Genomic DNA, 19022 nt, shown 5'->3' with positions numbered 1-19022 from the left:
CAGATCTTTTAATTTTCTTCCACTATTACCTCTTGATTTGCATTCAGAGCTCCCAGAAGAAATACCGCTGAATTCAGAAGTAGTCTATTTAAGCTGTGTGGTGTTTAAAAATTGCTGGAAAAGGTGAAAGTACTGTATATTATGCAGTTGACCTTACTAAAAAGCGATGTTAACAATTTAGACTTATAATTTTCTGCTGTTACATTTTGTTAAAATATTTTTTTTTTTAAGCAAAATTCATTATCTCTTTTGGTACCCCTGCAGGTTAAACCTTTTGATTTCTGTCTAACTTATTTTGTAAGATTCCTAAATTGTATTTAAACTTTTTGCACTTAAAAGGTTGTTTTGCCCGTGTCTCTTTGAAAAGAGGGATTTTTTTGGTCTCTGTCTCTCTCTTTGTATCTAGTCTGCAGAGGCTGTGTGCCTTCACAGCATTTTCCTTAGGAGGAAAAAAACCGAAACCCTCTGTCTGCAGAGTCCTGCAAATACATTTGAACTCTTTTATCTGGCACTAGCATGGCTTTGTGGCTGATTGGGTTTGAACAAGATGTCCAGGGAAAATATTTTGGATCCTGCCTTTACCAGTAGCCTCCTATGTTGGATTCAGCCTCTCTGGATTTAACCTCGATTCCCTGGCTCTGTCTAGCGATGGCCAGCACCCGGCCTGGTCATTTGGAAAACCAGCAAATCCTAATAAAGCAACAGTAGTGAAACGTGCCAGGGGAAGGGAGCTGTACCCTGTTGGCTTTTCAAGCTCCATAGCCCTAAATAGAGGTGTTCGTGCTATGTACTGCTGCTTGAGCAAAAAGCTGCCTCAGTAGCAGAACCCTGTAATGCAGAACGTTTTCTAAGATGCCCAAGGTGTCACCATCCCGGCTCCACGGGGTCTGCAACCTCACCAGTCCCCGGCAGTAGGTGTTTGTCGTGGACACTACCTGCTGGTCACCTCGCATCTGAAAGCTACAGCTATGACTCTGCCAGTAAATAAGAGAGTCAGCGGCTCTGGGGCCTGAGGCAAAGTAGCACGGACCAGACGCAGTGGCATCGCACGACCTGTCACCCTCAGACATAATCATTATTTTGAACAGGTTTATATTTTTTCAGTCTGAAATGTTGAAATAAGGAGGGGGCTGTGCTGCAGCGTTTATGTTGTTCATGCAGGCGGGCGTGATGGTGGTGTGCGAAGCCGCCTGGGAACCTCCGGAGGACTGCGGGGAGGGGACGGAGACAGGCTGGACAGGCTTGTCATATTCCCCACTGGAAACAGTCCCTGGTGCACGCTCGCCCACAAATAATGGCTGGACACGCTCATGAAATGCTCATTGGCATAGGCCAAAATCAGGCCAAGCAGTGTGCTACAACTAAAGCAGTACGGACCGTCAGCAGTGCAGGGCTGGGGATTGCCCGACCCGTTTGCTTGGCTGCGTTGGCACAGCATCTGAGCACGGGCTTACAGCTTGGAGACAAGGGGCGTCTCTCCATTGAAGCAGGATCAAGTTGTGACTCACAGCTGCAAGCATAGGGTGAAGGCACTCCGTGCGTTTTGACATTTCTCCCGAGTTCTTACTCATTCTTTGCACTATTGCAAGAGTCAGTTAGACTTCATACAGCAAGAGCAATATATCAACAGCTGCCTTCCTGTTGTAAAGTCAACACAGGGAGCGAGAGAAGCCCAGTATGGATTCCAGAGCCAGAGCCAGACGGTAGTTTTATTCATTTAATCTCCAGGTATGTAGACTGTGATCAGCACCATAGCAACTACCTGGGCCACTTGGATGAGTTAGATACAGAGATAGCAACGCCTGTCACTTATACAGCACCCTTTATTGGAAAATTAAAAAATGCCAGATACCAGTTTCATTGAGATAGGTAAACTGCATTCATTTGTTGATATGGAGGTGCCATAAAACCTCTGTTTGTATCACTGGGATATATCTACACAATAGAGACTGTTTGGCAACAAATCAGTAAACCAGTTAGAGGTTCAAAGGAATAAAAGAATAAACGAAGGGGATAAAAACATACTAAATGGATGAAGGATCAGTCTATGTGCAGAGCCAAGCTGAAACTTGGCAGCTTTATAAACCAGTTAACACAGAAATAAACGAAAGTCCAAGCAATAGGAACAAATCTGGAACAAATAAAATCATGAACTCACAAATGTTATAAATTGATTGTAAAGATAAAAACGTCTTTTGAATTAATTGTGTCCCTGTAGTTTATTCTACTGCATGCTTTACTTCTGGGAAGATTCTGCATCTGAAAAAAACATGTGAAGTGTATTCATAGAGCAGTACAAATAGAAATAAGAAATATTTCTCACTTGAAATAAGACGACACAAATTTGTCTCTATGTTATTAGCTGGTTTTCCTCTGAATCATCTTGAACTTCTAGTCAGACACCAAAGTTAAAATAAATTATTTCATCATGCTGCAGAATATTTCCTAACTGTGTAATTCTTTCCTTTCAGACTGCAGGTACTAAGCAGATAGCGGTTCTATGTGTCAGCATTTCCCTGGTGACTCTCAGCTTTTGCAGAATTTATGTTTTGACTAAAAGGATGTAATTATTTTTATAGATAAAAAAAAAGAAAATCTTCATGTGTATACTGAGTCCACACAGTCCTGGTCAACGCCAAGAAAAGTGTACTCTCTGTCTGAGGCGAAATGCAGACTATATCAATGAGGTCATCTCCGAAGCTTAATTATGAGATAATAATTGCAATTTCTAATTTCAGGCTTAATCAGTTTTATGACATCCAGCTTCGCAGAGCAGAGCCAGTGTGAATGCAATAGGAAAGACTTTTGCCATGTGAACATCATCATTCCCTTGGCACACACTTGGCCACCGTCAGAGCTTGCCCAGCAGTAGTAGAGCCATCCCCTGGAGTATTCAGGTTAGGACAAAGGATCTTGGAGAGGAAAGGCTACATGCCAGATCACCTCTTCCCTCATGGCTGCAGCACCTGATAGACCTCCCTGAGGTAACTGAAGCCAGAGGCCTCTTGAGTGCCACGTTAGCCAACCCGAGGTAAAACTCTGTCCATGATAAGGTAACTTGTAGCACTCACATTAGTGACCCAGCAGGACAAATTAGTCAGCTAAAATGAATATATCTCTTCTTCATTTAAACCTTTTCCATTTAAATGTTTTCAGTCTTTACATGGGAGGGTAGGGAGCCTCCTTAGAAACTCTAAACAAACCAGCTAATAAAACCATAGCATTGCGTCACTGCAAGATTGCCATCCCCTGTGGCAGGGATGGATCTGACTGGCTTTACACTGGTCATCCATACCACAATGGATGTAGGCTAAGGGCGGTTTCGAGGCCCAGCAAATGACAAGCAAAGTTTGCTGTATCAGCCAATTAATAGGGTTGGTACTGATGCAGGAATGAAGCTGAAAGTGCAAATAAGGCCAGCAACTAAACCTGTCCAGCAATTACGTTTAATAAGGTACTGTGTGTTATTTACAGAAAACATACATCACACAATTCCTACACATAAAATGCACACAAAATATAAAGACAAAAGCTGCACTCCCATAACATGCTAAACAAAATAAATAAAACTGAATTATTTTGGCATAATAGCTATTACATAAATAAATATTCTAGAACATAATGAATTAACATTTATTTACAGTCTATTGAAAGTGCAAAACAATTGGCTGAAAATTAAATTATTTGTAAATGCTGAAGACCAGAAAATATGTGTTAACCAGCCACAATTAATTATAGCTGAAGTCTAAGGTTTTGATGTCCAGGAAATTATTCTCTTGAAATCCTTTTGTGCATATTGTGCTATTTTTGAACCAGTCCTTTGCTACCTTTATGCTATTGATTTCAACAACCTTACTATTGTAATGGAATTTTGTAAAAACCTGATTGGTAGTTTAAAAAAAGACATAAAATGTAAACACAGATTAATATATTTATCAGTCAAAATATTTTTAGTCCTGTCAGTTTTCTGAAATGGCCACACTGCTTGCAGTAGTAGGCAGTACAATTAAGATTATAAATGTTTCTTAGTATCTGTTGTATTTTAAATGGAAATATTTGTAAGTCTTCTCTAAATGGAACTATACCTTGGACCTCTCTTGAACCTATGTTCTTTCATCAGATGCTTACATACATCTTCTACAGAAGTCAACAGTAGCTGGTCAAGCTAAACTGATGATCAGTTTTGGTCCTGACTTGGAGAATAAATCATAAAAGACAGATTTTTAATTAGGGAGGACAACACTACCTCCCTTAGAATTGTTAGAAGCTTTTTGTGCACTTTTCACTAACTATTCTATTTTATCTTTTGCCTTTTTTTATCCATACAAGAAATCATTTACTGCACTTTAAGATGAATTAACAGTTCACAACATGGCCACCCATACAGCTACAGTGCATAAATTCTTCCTCAGTGAAAGGCTGGTACATTGTGCGTTGCCTAAGACCTCAGAATATGTTTTTGCTTATTTTTATAGTGGCAGTGCAGTAGCAGAGAAAGTGAAGTTCTTAACAAGTGACCTTGACTGGATAAAAGATCATTTCTCATCATTGCTTCAAATGTTTATGCTCGACGTGGTTCTAGTCGGTGAGACATCTGCGATAAAGTTCTCTGGTTGTCAATCACATTTAATTGCCGCACATAGCTCCGAACATCCTGATGGTTCTTACTAGTTATGGCTGCATCAGGATCTGGTGAAAGAGAAATGATGTAGGATTGATACACTTAAATGAACAAATGCCTGAACAGAATGCCGAACTCTTTACAAGCTGTCACAGTAAACACCGGATCCTGGTGAGTTAAAAAGAAAATATTTAGAAATCACTCTCTTGAAACATTTCCTCCATATTTGATAGTCTTTCTGTTACTACCCTCACAAATTAACTTTTTCTCTCAGATATCCTTGGCTACGTTTGCTCAAATTGATGGCCCTTGGTTACAGTTTTATACATCCCCTTACCAGTCAATAGCTATAAATTATATAGCTAACTAGTATGATTTAAAGCTGCCCATCTGCTTTTGAACCAGCAGCTTTCACACAGATTCAGAACTATATCATTGATTTAAGCCTCCTTTCATGAAATACTCCCATTTCTATCTCAGTGTTAAATATCTGTAACACTGTAGTGCTTAATGGCTGCCTCAAAATTTACTACCTGTTTACATTACTTAACTGCATCATACCTACTCCAACAACAATTATGCACTACCACTGAGTTAAAATCTGTGTATCTTCAGCCTCACAGTGACAGCTTACATTTTAATGAAATATGTGTTAGGTAACTTAAACTTCTCTACAAGTAAGACACTGAAGCATCTACTGTATATAAATATACATACACACACACAAAAAGCATGGGACTTAGATATGGTATATCTATATACTGATATTTTGTTGTATCATGTATAGTGAAAATCCACTTCCATTTCTAAATATGTGGAGGTCTCACTAGTGCTTAATATATTAAAATAAAAAGATACGTAGCCAGAAAAACCTTGATGATGGGAGAAAAAAAGAAGCTCCCTTAACTTGATCTTCTAGAGTTAAGCTTTGGCCCAGATGGAAAAAAGCAATTTTTATAAATATGTATTATATTATTTATTCTGTTCTTTTAGAAAGAGGAAGGCTGCTGTGAGGCAAAATGAATGAAGCACTGAGGAAATGCCAGTGTGACTGGGACTGACAGTACACCTAGATGGGATGAGACCCACAAAGCAAGCTTGTTTGACCATACAGCTCTGTCATCTTATGTGGCCTCAAGTAAGTCCTGGTAATTATACTGACAAACAGGTTTTAAGTTCATCACCTTATGCAGTTATGTCATTTATAAACGTCATGTTTCCGGACTGGTTTCCTATGAAAACAGGGTTTATCCAAGCAAGTATCTTGCATGTATCTGTGTGCTGCTGTCTGCTAGCCTTATTTCAACCACTTCTGAACCCAGGCTAATTTCAAACAATTCTAATTTGACAGGTGTGTAGAGACCTCAAAGATATTTAGCTCCTCCACATGCTTTGAAAAGAGATGGAGGAGAAGGGACTTCTTAGAGCTTCCTGAAGGGTATTTCACCCTGTGAAACATCAGAGGATCCAAACATGTAAGCATCACTGGAAAACAGGCTTTTCAATTCTGGTACACACAGAATTAGTTGTAATTACTGCAGCTACTGATGATAACGCTGACTGTGCAGATGTTGTAATACACTTACTGAAAGATTGGCTTCGGCAGAATTTCACCGTCCTGACAGTGTTGGCAATCATGCGCTGGAAAGAAAAGATGGGATGCAATCAGAGAACAAGCACTGTATTTCATCATCGTTTAAACGAAGCACCTAGCTGTGCCTGAGTGGAAGACATATGCCAATAAAAGCAGTCATATGAATGAAAAGAATTTTAATGCTGATACTGTCATATGTACAGTGTGATTTGCATTTACACAGGCTTTAAATGAGCATGAGTGTAATTTACATGTGCTCAGAGAACCCTTTCCCTTGCTTGGATGTTGTAAAAAGCCTTAACTAAGAATGAAAATCAGCCCTTTCAACGTGCATTTCTTTGAGAACACCTTCCCCCATTAAAAAGTAACAGCGATATCACATAGAACACCTTGGAGTATGTACACATTTTAATTTTAAGACCATCATTTGCTAACAGAAAGTCCATGTCTAGAACATACTCAGCAATTAAAGTGCTTTCACCTTCCATATGAGCCCGAGTTTAAAATGCAGCCCTCCTGGAAAATGACAGTGTAAAATGAGCATGTGAGGGTGCATGTTCACTGATTCCCTCTGGAAGTATGCTCGATTCACAGGTGAGAAGGCCACCGTTAGAACCGTGGCCCTGTAGGCAAGTTGCATCAAACAGACCTGTTAGACAGTGTTAGCTTGCACAAGTGCATCTAACCCAACATGAAAAGTGGATTAACTTCCGGTGGACACTTCTACTGGCAATTCACAAAAAAAGCAGAAGCCACTTCAGTCCTTCTTGGCTGTGGTTGCTCTTCAGTAAATAAGCCATCATTTCACTCAGGTAAGAAAATATTTAATCAATACATTTTGCTCTGATAAATCATATGCTATTTTATGATAGTTTTTAAGAACAGAAATGAAGGTAAGTCACAAAGCAAAACATTTCAGATTTAGTTCTGGACTGCAAAATTTTAACTGGCTTGTGTGATTAGCACCACACAGGTATACATGCACCAGTGCGGGGGCAGAATTTGTTGTTCTGCACAATATCAAATAAACTGGAACTTCAGCAGAAAAACTGAATTCCTTAGCTAGATAGTTTGATTCAGTCACTGTTATAAGGATGACATTTGTTTCAGTTTCTTTTGCTTACATTAAGAAAAAGCAGAGGAGGAAAATGCTATTCCTAATCAGTCTAACGTTTGTTCCAGCACTTTAACATGGTCCAACAATTATAACACCGCTACCTGTTTCAACACAGCACACTCTCACCAGAGTGCTTCACACCTTCTTGAAATTTTGTGTGAGATTAACAAACTAGTCATAAGCCTTCACTCAATGGAATGATACATTTCTTACTAGTAAACAGTAAAACCTAGGGCATACGTGCCTCAAAATTCATACACAATTAATAATCTTGCATGAAAATTATGTTATAAATAAAATACCTTTGTGAAATCTGTTATTCCAGAAGTGGGAAGTGCTCATGTAAAACATTCCTTACACACATACTGAATAATCTCGGACATGTTAATACACTGTCAAGCATACAAAAAAAGGGTATGGCTGGTGGACAGCATTAGAAACACTACTGATATATCATGTACTACATTTTTGTGGATTACACATTGTATAATCAAATGAAATGTAGCTATTCTGAAACTGATCTAAAATATTTTAATTCTAAAACACAAGTTCCCAAAAGATCTAGAGAATTTGGATATGGGTCTGCTTATATTGTTCCTAAAGTCATATGTATTTACATGTGGAAAATAAGTAGATTTCAAATAAGAATCATTTTTATCCTATCTTTATTTTCATACCTCTTCAAGCCATTACTATCAAGCTGATTTTCTAAGGCACTTACCTTGTGAACATTCTCATGTGTGCTTAGCATTAAGCATGTGTATAAGCTCCATTGACTTCAATGGAACCTCTTAAATACTCAAAGATAAGCACCCATTATAATACTGGATCGAGACAAGACGCACTGCATATTGCAGTGTTGGTTCTTCAAGTCTAACCCAATCAAATGAAAATCAAAACAACATGAAAATGTAAACATGAATGTTTCATAACTCAATGGACTCATATTTGTCCAATATAAACTCAAAAGAGTTCCTCTTTGGAAGGTGCAAATTGAACAGAAAAACAGCACATGAAGCAGAGGTCAATTTCCCTTCCCGAATCTTATAGACAAGTTGGATTGTCTTCTTTTGGTTCAAGAAAACTAGAAACATGTAGAGAGAAAATGTTCAGATGGAAGTTTAATTGCCAGCTCCTTACAATTTGTCTTCAAATAGCAGATTACCTTTAGTTAATGCCTGCAAAAATTAACCTGTTTACTCACTGTGCTAAGAACAACCATTATCAAAAAGCCATACAAACCTAAATTTGGATCTTTCTGATATAGAACCAACTGTATAATATAACAAGCAACTGCTACTACCAGCATGCTATATATACACAACAATACCCTTTCAAGTTTTACACAGTCTGGAATAGTGGCAGCAGGCCAGGACATTATCTTCTAATCCATTCCAAACCCAGGTTTCTACATGTTATAAATATTCATATATGCCATAGAAAACTACTAAGGGCTTTAGTCACACACATTTTGCATAATCTTTACGTTCCAAAAATGAAAGAATGTTTGCCCTTTTTTTGCATAAGGATCAGAGTGTGAATTCCCTTTTGTTCATCTCCACAAAACCCCAAAACCAATATGCACAGATTCTCTAATCCTCATTTCACACCTGAAGGGCGAAAAGCCTTGACAAAAAGAAGCATCAGTGGCCAGTGTCACGGCACTGTCTTGTGCTGCCATGGCAGGTCAGCACTTTCAGAGTTCTTTCATGACTTCTGCTCCCTCTACAGGTGCCATTTCTGAGACATGCTGGGTACTGCGACACGGAGATGGTGCCACAGAAAGTGATCTTTGTTCAGGCTGTCTGATGATTTGAGAAATGACACTGATAAAGTTCCCAAATAACTGCATCTTCCCTTTGTCTATGAATACAACATTCTGTACTGGCAGTCAGAGTGCAGGATTATGCAGCTGAGGTTTGCAAAAAGCGCGGATCAGTAAGTGGTCAAGAGTATGAAATACTGCCTCTCCTTAAGGAGTCATGCTCAGTACTTTCCTCACTTTCTCCCTCTTCTTTCCCTGCAAGATATAATTCTAGGAAAGGGCTTTTAAATGTTTTCTAAATATATAGCTATAAAAGCAGTGTCACTTTAATGTTTTATATTGCAGTGTACTGCGTCGCAGGTTGTAGGTTGTCCTCTTATCTGCTAAATCATACAGAGTTTATGGGAACTAATACTACTGACAGCATTGGGGGCTCTCCATCTGAAAAGAGTGTCATTAATGGACCTAAAAGACAAATGTGTATTCTAGATCACAAACTAATGGTGTTTTCTGTCTACTGACATCTTTTTATCTTTCACCTACTTGTGAAAGTGAGCTCTCAAAATCTCCTCAACCTGCCAAACTACAACTACAGCTTTTTAAAAACTTTACAAGCCTGTTCATTCCTCGTTCCTCTATGACAAGTATGTTTCCAGTTTTTACATAGATGGGTCTTCTAAAGCAACACTTACAATTACCATCTACTGTCAACTCACCAGAGGAGAAAAGATGCAGGTAGTTTCTACCACGCAAGGTCATGGAGTATATGCCAACCTAGAAGGCACATCTGAGCAACACTATGGTGGAACCAGCTTGTACCCTGTCTCCATCAGCATCTTACAGTGAGATAAGTAAAACACTTTCAATATTTCTCTAAAACCATACCTTGTTTGGTATTGAAGGCCTTTTACTAAAGACTTGTACTACTAATACCAGTAATTTAGTTATTCTGTCTATTTACTGATAAAAGTATATGGATTTTAAGGCCATACGTTTGTTTCCTCCACCCCCCTGCTTTGTTTCATGCAGTAAGTAGCATAGTAAAGAGCACAAGTACAGTGCAAATACAGAGAGTATACCTATTTTTGACACATTCGATGTTGTTTGCCCACATCTTTTACAAACCAAATGGGTCTGCTTACAAACCAAATGGGTCTGCTTACAAACTTCCCTCTTTACACACAGCTGTGGCTCTACCACGCATGGTATTCTCTTCCCTGGCTAGCTCTCCCTGCCCTCCCACTCCTCACAGCCTCCTCCAAATAAGAGGCATCCATGGGGATCAGGAGATGGGGAAGGGGAAGAAGGAGCAGGCAGTTACAAAGGCGGCGGCAGGTAAAGCTCAGCAATGCTCTGCAGAGTGATGTCCCCCCACTACTGCCAATACCATAGTTCTGCCACTACACCTCCAAAAATACCTATTTATAGGAAAGTGTAGCAGGAAGAATTTGACTCAGTCCCTTTCCTTTTTAGCTCGACTTGCTAAAAAAAACACCCTAGGCTAATGTGGTTTAACACCATCTGTTTGTTTTTCCCTTCTTCTCTAGATAATTTTGTCAAATTTGAAAAAAGAACCCAGAGTTTTCAAACATAAGAAAGCTCCTACCCATTTTCTGTGAAAATAGATGGCTGTGTACCAGAGAAGGATCGTGTAAGCACCCTCTTCTCCTGTCTCCTTCAGGGAAAAGGCTGTAGTGCAAGTTCCTATGTTATGAGAAAAGCCTATTCACACAGAATTCCCCAGCCATGAAGAAACTACACATGCCCCAGCCACGAGGAAAGCTCTGAGCAGAGCTCAGGCAGCCATGAAACACAAACATTTAGGAAACCAGGCCTTGCTGTTTCTGGCACTCCGGGAACTCCTGGCTCAGACACTGTCTGACTACTCCAGTGTGTTTTAAGATGCATCGTTTAATATAAATAATAACAGACACATCAGAAAACATAAAAGATTTAAAGGAAGCTGTTTCAGCTGAAGAGATGCCACTAGATCAAACTTCTACTTTTGGCTGCCAGATACAGGAATAAAGTTGTCAGCAGCACATCAGCTGTCGGGATCAGAGCTCTGTGGTGAGAATGCAGACATGATGCCAGAGGCTGTTCTCAGTTTCATCACTGTGCTTACATGAGAGACGGCGAGACCCACCTCCTCCAGTGGCATATGGCACCACCAGTGGCAACTACCCAGGTATTTTTATTCATAAACTTCAGCAAGCATCAAAGTTGGGATGGCTCAAGGGAAATAATTTTCCAAAGAACGAAGATGTTTTAGATCAGTAATAGAATGGCTCCCAGCAATATTCAGAGGTATCTCCATCTGCTTGTGACATAACGTCATGCAGCAGAACAAACAGGCAGAAACAACAAATGGCAGGACATGATTCCTGTGAGGAAATCTGGTGTCTGCTCTTCTGAAAATGGCAGAATAACATCACAGATTTACCTTGAGTTTATACTTATGTAAAAGAGAGCTGAATTTATCTGTGCATTATCTGGTTGAGTGGTCTTGTCTTCACTAGTTAATATCTGGCAATTATGTCTGGATATGACAGTTGTAAGCTTAACACAAGTAGGCGGTAGTGACTGAGGTTTAACAGCAGGCTTTTCTTCTTTGCTTGACCTGATGACACATGCAAAAAGCTAAAAACTGTCAGGTCCACGTTAGGATTTGTATGAATTATGTGGATGGACTCTGAATACTTGTTGCTTTGAAGAGGTATGGGTTGAGAGAAGCGGTAAAAACACCATAGAAGCATGCAGAATAGCCAGTGAAGAACACCAAAAACCCAAAAAATATACTTGTAGTATGGCCTGGAGAAAAAGCTGAGTGAGCTTTTAGGTAGAGCACTAACTGAAAAAAGATTTAGAAAACTGAAAAAGGAGAGTATTTCCCCTTCTTTTGTGTGGAGGAACATGAAACATTATATTGATTCTCTGAAAAATATGTAGCATCAAAAATACATTAATTGATCTTCACCTTCCCTTCCTAAAGGAAATGTTCAAAGCTGAGATTACTGATCAAAATGGGTGATACTACATTCATGCAGTATAAAATTTTATTTAAAACCTTTGAGTGCTACTAGTAAATCCATGTTCTGGAGATAACATACTTCTGAAGATAAGGCAATGTGCAGACTAGGGTGAATAGGGCAGACCTATTCAGTTTAAGCTGCTACAAAATTCACTCTTGGCCTTGGGAGTGCCAAACTGTGGTATAGAGTGGTGCACAACCATTTCTAAATGACAAGCCTGGGTTGAATTTCTGTCTATGGGCAAGCGCTCACAGAAGAGCTCCTGCCTCCTGTAATGGCTTTTACACATAACCAGGCATAAAGAAGAGCCTGAGGCATACAGCTCTGAGGCCTGCAGATGTACCGGCTCTTCTGGCTCAGGAGGTGTAAGTAGGCCAAGTGAGGTGGAGAACACAGAGCCAGCCACATAGCCACGGCTACAGAAATGCAGCTGCCATCCCTCCTGGTTTGGAGGTGCTCCAGCCAAGTCTGAGATCCCTTGTGTTCTCCAAAATATTTGCTATCTACACTAAAATATATACATTTATCTATCTAATTAGAACAAGCAGTCCAGGAAAAAATCTTTTTCTGCATGTAGAAGGCTCAAGGCCTTTGGAAGGAGATGGCAACACAGTCTGCATATGCAATTACAGAATGTCATTATTGCAAAGTGAGGTCAGGCCCTGTACTCAAGCACTAGCACTACCATTTACCCACAAAAAAGTCTCAGCTTAGCAGAGAGTTATTTTCACCCTAAGAACAGGCAGATACAGGTGCCAGAATAGATATGCTCTAGCATGGCTGCTGAGTGGAGTTTTACTGCAGAAACAGTAAGTCAGGTTTGGTTTTGCAGTGCAGCTGCTCATAGCTGGGCATGGCTAACTCTGGTTCTCAGATGTACGTGTCCTTAACCACATTAATTAAGAACATGGCCTTAGCAACTAAGAAAACTGCTTCTCACTGCTGACAAACTTGAGTTTCAGTTGAGATTTCTGCCATGGGAAGTTGCCTGTGTGCAGTTTTCGACAACGATGCTTGAAACGATGAGAGCTTGGGTGCAGGATTTAAAATAAATCAAAATTGAGTGTAATCTAATATTCTACCATTGATCCCCCTTGGTAATATGAAAGCAATCAAGTCACAGAAGTCTCCCTTAAATTGTTAAAGGAAAGAAGAAAATAAGATGTTGTGTACATTCTGTATTACAGCTCCTTTCATTCTCTGAGGAGCAATGCAGAACTATCCCAGCCTGAGGCAGTTCACTCCTGTTTGAAGGAACAGCAGTTAAAATCACAGCTTGGTCCCAGGCTGGCAGTTAAAAATTGTCTCTAACAGTTCTGCTTCCTGTCACTGCTGCTGCCTCTCCTAGGAAGCATTTTGGCTGTGCATGGCTCAGTGGGCTGTTGCTTCTCCACCTCTGTGAGGTTTTCCAGAAACCCAGAGGTCCCAGGCACTGTGCACAAAGCAGACTGGTTTTGCCTGCTCTTGGTCCTGCCTTCACTTTCGCTAGCCCTGGAAATCATTGTTGAGAAGTTCACTCCTGAAGAGATGAATAGGGAGGTCTTTTAAAATTTTCATTTCAAATATGTCATACATACCATTTTTTCAAAGTTTACTAGGTTGTCAGTGAATGTCTTGTTTCCCTCATGAGTAAACGTCATGTCTGTATGGAAATAAAAGCCACATAAAAGCCCATTACTGAATCATGGCCATACAAAACAGCAGAACATTTCATCTATCCCTTACAAAAATCAAAGCAGCTATAAAAAGTGAAACATTTAGTTTTTAATTCACAGTATTCCTAAGACTAGTAAAATTGAGGCATGATATTCAGATGTACTAAAGCAGTTTTTCTTGTCTCTCTGTCGTGCTTTTTATAATGGAAAAAGATCATACATCACACTGAGATTGATTTTTGCTTTTTCTTGCTCCTACTCTTCTTCAAATATTTGACAAAAAGCTTTCAAGTTAATAATTCTGGTAACATCCAAGCTTACCTTTTATAAGTAGTGGCATGAAAGGAATTATTGGAGGGTCCAATTTAGCTACAGTTAGCCTGTAGGCCCTGTGGTTTCTTGATGGATCCTGAAGAAAAAAGAGAAATCAAATAATTAATAATATGTATTATTATATGTACCGAGACACTGTATACATTCATTTAGATATCACTTATTAAAATCATTATTTTCTCCTGTGGCTTTAAAAGTGCAGCTGCAAACTAATACACCTTTTATCATTCTCCCATAAAGCTTACATGATGAGAATGCAGCTGCTAAACACAAACATTTTTCATGCCAAATAGCAAGGTAAGATATGATTACAAAAAAATCGTTCATAAAAGGAACCACACATTTTTCTTCCCTCCTTGCAGCTGCAGATCCAGTTTCGCATATATTGTGACACTAAAATGTATTGCCAGGAAAAATCCAGGTTGGAATATAATTTCCCATATGTACAATCGGAAAGCATGTGATAAAGCTTTTCTGAGTTCCCAGATTAACTTTGAGTGGTACATAAGTTCTCTCAGAGTAGGTTCCTAAGAGTATAATTTATTAGTCATACATACTTGTTTTAGCAGCTCTAAAATGGGATCATAAACTTCTTAAAGTCAAACAAGGACATATAAAATGTTCTGAATCAAGGAATTCAAATCAGTTACTCAGAAACTGAATTAGCTCAGATTGTGCACAGAATAAGGGATCTATTGCTATTCACCATTAAGCTTTCAAACTCTGCATAGATCTTCTTGAACTTGCTTGGAAGTTTCTGTTAATAAAAACAAAAATAGCAAACCTTAATTAAATCCAATTTGTGTGGTAATTTTACTGTAAATGCTAGTTCCTTCTACAACGCCCTAAGTCAGGAAAGTGCTCTTTTTGCCAGATATTTCTAACAATGTGCTAATCTAAAATACAACATGTCTCCTAGCAACCAGATTATAAATAGAGACGGGACCAGCCATGAAACCTGGATCCTGATTTAAATCCCAACTTGAATTTACTTCTTTGGGGTGTTTAGATTCAGATTTTTGTTTGGCTCACATTGCAATCACTGAATTCAGAATGTAAGTCAAAGTTCAAGTCAGTAGTTTCAGGACATTCCTGACTATAGCTTATCTGAAAATATAATTTACACACAGCTTGCGTAGGGGTAGCTCAGCTTAGTTGTTCATACCTATGATGAACTGCCCTTGCAACATTCAAATCCATGCCTGGGCATTTCCAGGAGGTTTTTTTGTTCATGCTGATGTATCATCAACTATTGCTCAAATTCTTGACATGACCAGCAGCCAAGGCTCTACCGCTTGCTGGAGTATAAATTAATGAACAGTTTTTAGTCCACAATACCTACACAAATAAATCACGGTCAGTTGATTATACAGTGATTGGGATGAGATGGGCCTTACTAAATACTTTATTTCCCCCTCATGTTATGTTATACATATCTTATAGTCTTTATGGTAAAATTATTTGATATGTTATAAATTACTTTCAGAGATCACATGTTTTATGTGTAATGTTTTATGCACAGTCAGAATATGTCAGCTTTCTAGTTTTAATAAGAAATTTCTCTATATTTGCTGAGAAATCAGACTACTACTGGCAGCAGGTAATGTTAAAAATTAAGAGAGACTTTATAGTGCAGAAATTATTTTTTGCAATACTTTCTACATTTGGAGTGTGTACCCTAGCAAGATATTTACACTGTGCCACAGCAAGGGCCTAATTTTTAATGATGTGTGTGAACAACTGTGTGCCTACTTTGCATATGCAGGCAGATTAGGTATTTGTGAAATAAGTGGTATAATTGGACATTTGCACCTGCAAATATCTAATTTGTGCATGCAACTAATGTAAATGCATGATCATATAGCAAAAATCAGGTCTTGATATGTTTGTTTTAACATGTATTCTGTAGATATATTTGGCTAAAAATGAAGATACAGAGATTCTCTTGATAAACTGACTGCCCTACAGAACCAGAGTGTGATAACATTTCCCTGAACTCAAGTATATACCCCCCACCTACAAAGGATCTGTGCCCCTCCAGCTCAGATCCTGTGCCCATTTCAGATTGCTGCATGTAGTACATACATTCCATTCCCTCTTCACTCTTTATACTACTCCTGTACTGTCTCAGCTCTCCCAACTATTCCTCTCAGTAGCCATAAATGAAGGGTCATTCTTCTGAGAAACTGATCTGCAGATCTTTGCCTTTAGCACTGATCGTATATACCACTTGCAACGTGTACTTTTGAAAATTGGGCTGGTGTCTTCTCAGATGCGTTAGTCTGATCTCCTATTTCAGAGCACTTTTTAAAAGGTGTTCCAATTTTGGTCTCAGTTGCATCAAAGCATCACCTCAGTCATGCCAACTGTTTTGAATTTCTAATGAATAAAATACATGTACATTCAAATCTGCACTGCTTTTGACTACCAGAATGTTCTTAGTGGTTACATGTGCTTACTACCTCACCCTGCTGGATGCTGCATCCTTTTTATACACTCACATACAAAGAGCAAAGCCACAGAAAAAGGTGGAAGCTCTGAGAATGAAGACCGAACTGATAGTAAGCAGGGGAATGCAGGTTAGAGAGAAAACCAGAACTGGTTAGGACAAACCCACATTTTAATAGGGCAACAGAGTCCATATGGAGATCAGAAAATAGTATGTATAAACAGAGGATGGATTTTAAAGAAGTATCTGTGGAGTGATCTCACTAAATGATCAGTAAAGGCAAACAGAGGATGGGCTGATATAAGAGGTTAACTGGCTAACTCATCCTGTTGGGCAGTTTAGCTCATCAATAGAAGCTGCTGTTGTCACTCTTGTTAACCGCTTGTGAGTATTCAACACATCTATGGGTATACTGCCTTACTAATAAAAATTTTCAGCCTTAGATAAAGGCTTATGCTCAGGAACTGAATTAGTCGATCCAATTTTATCAATAATAAAGGCCCAAGTCATGTCTTTGCTAACTAAAAGCACAAATCCCAGTCAAACTTTTTGGAATTGGATTTTAGCTAAGACTTACCTCCCATGTTAACAAGAGACGGCTCACAGCAACATTACTCAGTCCCATAATAATAGCGAAAAAGGAATTCAGATTTTTGTATTCTTTACAGCTGAAACACAAAGGGCCAGGATTTATGTTGTATGTATCAGTCAGGGCAGAAGAACACATGATAACCTTAAGAGAGCTGAAACCAGGCATCTGGCATAGATGTGACTGAATTTGGGCAGCCCTGGCCAGCACACCTGCAGCACACCACCAGTGTGTGAGTATTTCACCACACTCTGGAGGCTCCTTTCCCCTCCCTCCTAAAATGACCTCCTGCTTCCACTTCACTGGGTGCCAGCTTTTGCAAGGACATTACAGGAGTCTTTGAAGTTCCACCCCTCCCAGAAACACAGTCCTGAAACTGGGCTCTGTTCAGTCCCAGGGAATACAAGAAACAGTGGAAGCAACTGGTTTACAGCCTCATTTGCTGCAGAACTTGCTGACAGCTTCCAAACAGCTACTGAAAGCTCTCCCTAGACAATCTTCATTGCAGTTTACAGGGATGCTGAGTCTTTTTAAAAGGAGAAGACCAGCTGTCTAGAGATGCTTGTGTGCCGGTGACCTCTCGCTATGTATGATTTCTAACCAGTACTTGTAGATTCTGGAACTCTTTAGGATGTTTCAAACAAAGAACTGCCATTTGTTACCAGCATCATTAAAGAGTTCCTGGGCACAAGCAGCTCTAGTTCACCCTTCATCCCTAAAGCAAAGAAGAACTTTTGTTACCGATCAGGAAAAACTGTAACATGTGAGTATTACGGAAGATCCAATACACCATATGCAGGAGTAGACACAATCTGACAGGAACAGCCCACACAACTGCTCATCTGGGACTGCATCAGGTGGTTCATTGACTCAATGGGAAGGGAAGAGAGAGAACAAACCTGTATCTCTCAAATCTGTGTCTCGCTAGGTTCCTGCAGATAATTTGCTATTTTTCACAACATCTGATTTCAGAACCTCAGTCTCTGCTTCATTTGCTGTTTACCAAGAAAACTTTCACAAGACTCAAGCTTTTCACGATTCTTGCATTTTTTATTCATTGCTGAAGCTTTTAGCTCCTCTGAGGTATTGTCAGCTCCAGATGAAATTAGTACAATCATCACATCCTACTGTCCGACTTCATAATTGCCACATCACTCTGTTGTTACTCTGTTCTTTCTGTCCCATTTCATCAGACTCAATGTATTGAGTGGGCGAGTCCTTTCGATCTGGGCCTCACTTGTGCCTGCACTGTGTGAACACTAAGCATGTGAAAAAATGCGCTCTCCCATCTGCTGGTCTGTCTGTTGGAGACTGCTGCCCCCTCAGATCTTCTGGCAGAGCTGCTCATACAAATTCTCCCACATCAGATTAGGGACAGCGAGCAAGGTTAGTGGAGATAAGCTGAAATGCTGAAGCTACCCCAACTTATTCTCACTAGAGCAGGTCAGGGAGTGCCTCGTTAGTGGATCTGAGGGGAGATAAGGATGAAAAGCAGCCAGGATAGGCTGTCAGTGATAACTTCTTTCCCACACACAACTAAATCCAGAAGAGGATATCTGACCACAGCCTGTGACATTGAGAATAAATTGTGGCACGGTAAAAATAATTAGTACCACACAGCAGTAGTGCTCAAACATAGTAGGCAGCTGAATATGTGTCTGTAATATGTAATTTGAATCTATCTGTAATTTTAAAAGGGAAAAATTTTGCCAAATACTCTGCTAAGCAATGTAATTTGACAAAGTCCCTGTTAAAATCCATCTAGATATATGACATTCTACACCAAATATTCTGTAAATTCTACAGCTTCTACACTAAATAGCTCAGTTCCAGTCAGAGGACCACTGTAAGGAGGGAGAAACAGTGC

At 39.5% G+C, this 19022-nt stretch overlaps 1 protein-coding gene across 3 annotated transcripts in view; it reads right to left on the bottom strand.

Moving 5' to 3' along the window:
- Positions 1–4561: 4561 nt before the first annotated feature.
- RAPGEF4 (Rap guanine nucleotide exchange factor 4) overlaps positions 4562–19022 on the bottom strand; it is a gene marked incomplete at both ends in the record, with an annotated part of 154014 nt that continues 139553 nt past the window's right edge. For all 3 annotated transcript variants that reach the window (XM_082001460.1, XM_082001461.1, XM_082001462.1), the window contains 6 exons: positions 4562–4689; positions 6208–6262; positions 13707–13771; positions 14106–14193; positions 14824–14874; positions 17144–17234. In XM_082001460.1, the coding sequence (XP_081857586.1) occupies positions 4562–4689; positions 6208–6262; positions 13707–13771; positions 14106–14193; positions 14824–14874; positions 17144–17234 (478 nt within the window). The remainder of the gene's footprint in view (positions 4690–6207; positions 6263–13706; positions 13772–14105; positions 14194–14823; positions 14875–17143; positions 17235–19022) is intronic.

Source organism: Phaethon aethereus (assembly GCF_964289735.1).
Source record: "Phaethon aethereus genome assembly, chromosome: 6".
In the NCBI taxonomy this organism is placed as follows: domain Eukaryota; kingdom Metazoa; phylum Chordata; class Aves; order Phaethontiformes; family Phaethontidae; genus Phaethon; species Phaethon aethereus.
The sequence above is the reverse complement of the archived record's forward strand: the minus strand, read 5'-3'. Positions and strand labels throughout refer to the sequence as shown.